General features: G+C 35.0%; 1 protein-coding gene across 1 annotated transcript; it reads left to right on the forward strand.

The window, feature by feature from the left end:
• The first annotated feature begins 1217 nt into the window (after positions 1–1217).
• LOC139865012 (cytochrome P450 77A2-like) lies at positions 1218–2834 on the forward strand. The gene has a single exon (XM_071853565.1). It carries the CDS (start codon positions 1218–1220, stop codon positions 2781–2783), a length of 1566 nt encoding a protein of 521 aa, XP_071709666.1. The 3' UTR covers positions 2784–2834.
• The last annotated feature ends 368 nt before the right edge of the window (positions 2835–3202 follow it).

The following is a 3202-nucleotide window of genomic DNA, read 5'->3' on the forward strand; positions in this document are numbered from 1 at the left end:
ATACTTTATGTACCAAAATTGACTATATGTATACACCAAAATTGACTATCCATATCTATATTATTATTATTATTATTATTATTATTATTATTATTATTATTATTATTATTATTATTATTATTATTATTATTATTATTATTATTATTATTATTATTATTATTATTATTATTATTATTATTATTATTATAACAAATAACTATATATCACTCTTTCATTAATTGATTTCGTACACTATTTTCAAGTCTTCATTTAACAACAAACAATTTTTAGTACCTAAATGCTTTACTAATAAGATTAAACTTTAAATGCATGGTTTTTGGTTTCCACTCTTAAGTCTAACAAAAACACCATGATTAGTTAATTAAATTTAAATTGGTTAATATCCCAGTAAGTTAATTATACATGTAGTTAACTACATATTTGACTTTGACTTGTAACTTGAAAACTCGGCCTTCTCAACTTCTATATATCAATATATCATACCCATTAAGGACACGGCTTTTTAAGAGTAGGGAGGGGTCCTGACCCCATAATAAAGATAAAACTACTCATGAACGTTTGGGCGTTTGAATCAACTAAACTGGAGTACGTACAAAGATATGATCAAAATAGTGAAACTCACCGTTTTAGTTATATCCCTTTACACGGATTCGAATTTAATTGATTTAAAAGCTTAAATGCTTGTTAATCAAAGGGCTTCAATTTTTATTTTATGGTTACCTTAACTTCATATCCTACTGTCGAAGAGATGCCCTATCTTGTTCGAGATATCATCAACATACTAAAATTTATAAATTTATATTGTGCGTTAGATCATTTTGATTTTCTTCATATATGTCAGTGGTACCCATTATGTATAAAGAAAATTTCTCTAATAATATTACGGAGTTTATTTACATCGATTAATCAATCTGAATCAGAATAATACTATAAATGTAGGTTGTTTTTTTTACCATTTATTTATACTAGTACGCAAATATAAATAGAAACTTTACAATACACAAGGATAAGAATTACTTTTTGTACATCCCCTTGCAAATTATGTAAACCCTACAACAACCATACCCCTACCAATAATAAATAGAATTTCTTCACCGTATTCAATGGATTCATCAGAGGGTAGTTACTATCTCATTTACTATTCAACCTCTTTAAAACCCTAAGTTTTATGGCTCTTTTATATCTATCAACTCATATCCATCTTCATACAAACAAAAATGGTACTTTTCGACATTGTCTTAGCCTTAGTAACATGTCTCTTGTTTTGCTTTTGGTGGAAACACCATTCCAAACCCTCTAGTGGAAGAACAAATCTTCCACCAGGACCGCCTGGTTGGCCGATTGTCGGCAACCTGGTCCAAGTCATCCTTCAAAAACGTCCGTTCATGTACGTCGTACGTGACTTGCGTACCAAATATGGTCCTATCTTTACCATGAAGATGGGCCAACGTACCTTAGTCATTGTTACAAGCCCCGACCTCATCCATGAAGCCCTAGTCCAAAAAGGTCCGATTTTTGATAGTCGACCACCCGATTCCCCTATTCGACTACTATTTAGCGTCGGAAAGTGTGCTATTAACTCCGCACAATACGGTCCACTTTGGAGAACCCTTAGAAAAAACTTTGTAAGAGAGTTGATAAGCCCTACCCGGATCAAACAATGTAGTTGGATCCGAAAATGGGCGTTCGAAGAACACATGAAAATGATTCAATTTGAAAATTTAAAACATGGGTCAGTTGAAGTCATGAGTACTTGTAGGCTCACAATTTGTAGCATTTTAATATGCTTATGTTTTGGTGCAAGAATTTCAAAAGAAAAAATCAAAAATATTGAAAGCATACTTAAAGATGTGATGATGATCACCATGCCCAAACTACCCGATTTCATGCCGGTTCTCCTCCCACTCTTCCGCCGTCAACTAACGGCAGCGAAAGACCTCCGGCGAAAGCAAATGGAGTGTTTAGTCCCTTTGATAAGCGCAAGAAGAGCGTTTCTTGAAAGCCGTGAAGATAACATGAAAAATCCAAGTTTAAACCAACTTAAACCGGACGGTTTGGAAATGGTGAGCCCGGTTGGGGCTGCTTACATTGACTCACTTTTCGACCTTGAACCGGCCGGTCGAGGACATTTAGGCGATGAAGAATTGGTAACCTTAGTATCCGAAATAATCAACGCTGGTACAGACACAAGCGCTACGATAATCGAATGGGCGTTACTCCATTTAGTAACGAATCAAGAAATTCAAGAAAGACTATACAAAGAGATAGTCCAAAAAGTTGGAGTAAATGGTGATATTCAAGAAAATGATGTTGAAAACATGGTTTATTTATCCGCAATCGTTAAAGAAACGTTTCGGCGACACCCACCGAGCCACTTTGTGTTATCACACGCAGCCACCGAGCAAACTGAGCTCGGTGGCTACGTGATACCAACGGACGTGAGTGTGGAGTTTTATACCGCGTGGGTGACACAGGATCCGGAAGTTTGGGACAACCCGGGTGAGTTTCGACCCGAGAGGTTTTTGGAAGGTGGAGATGGGGCGGATGTGGACATAACAGGAATGAGGGGAGTGAAGATGTTACCGTTTGGTACTGGTCGAAGAATTTGTCCGGCGTGGAGTTTGGGTACGTTGCATGTTAACATGTTGTTAGCTAAAATGGTTCATGCATTTAAATGGGTACCGGATCCAAGTAACCCGCCCGACCCGACTGAGACTTTTGCTTTTACTGTTGTCATGAAGAATTCACTCAAGGCAACCATTTTACCTAGGTGTAAAACTTGAAGAGATTTAATTTATGGGTCCGATGTAGATCATGTCATTTTCATATATTTTTCGTCTATCTTAATTCTTAATATGTATGTTATTATAAAATATAAAAACCTTTAGTGAACCTAGGTGTAAACTAATTTTGTCTATCTTTAATGTTATATGGATCTCCAATGTAGTATGGAGACATCAATATTAATATTAATATTTCACGTCTATGTTGTGTACGTACGTTTGTTTATATCAAAAGTAGAATATAAGCCGTCACTGCAATAGGGTCGACAACAATATATTATAACTTTTTTTCACTAAAAAGTAACCATTATACATATATAAAAATTGAATAACATCTAAACTCAATTTCTATTTATATATTTTTTGAACATCAGTTTGAATCACCTAGAGGAGACTAAATCACCCACGCGTTCATCTCA

Source organism: Rutidosis leptorrhynchoides, chromosome 8 (assembly GCF_046630445.1).
Source record: "Rutidosis leptorrhynchoides isolate AG116_Rl617_1_P2 chromosome 8, CSIRO_AGI_Rlap_v1, whole genome shotgun sequence".
In the NCBI taxonomy this organism is placed as follows: domain Eukaryota; kingdom Viridiplantae; phylum Streptophyta; class Magnoliopsida; order Asterales; family Asteraceae; genus Rutidosis; species Rutidosis leptorrhynchoides.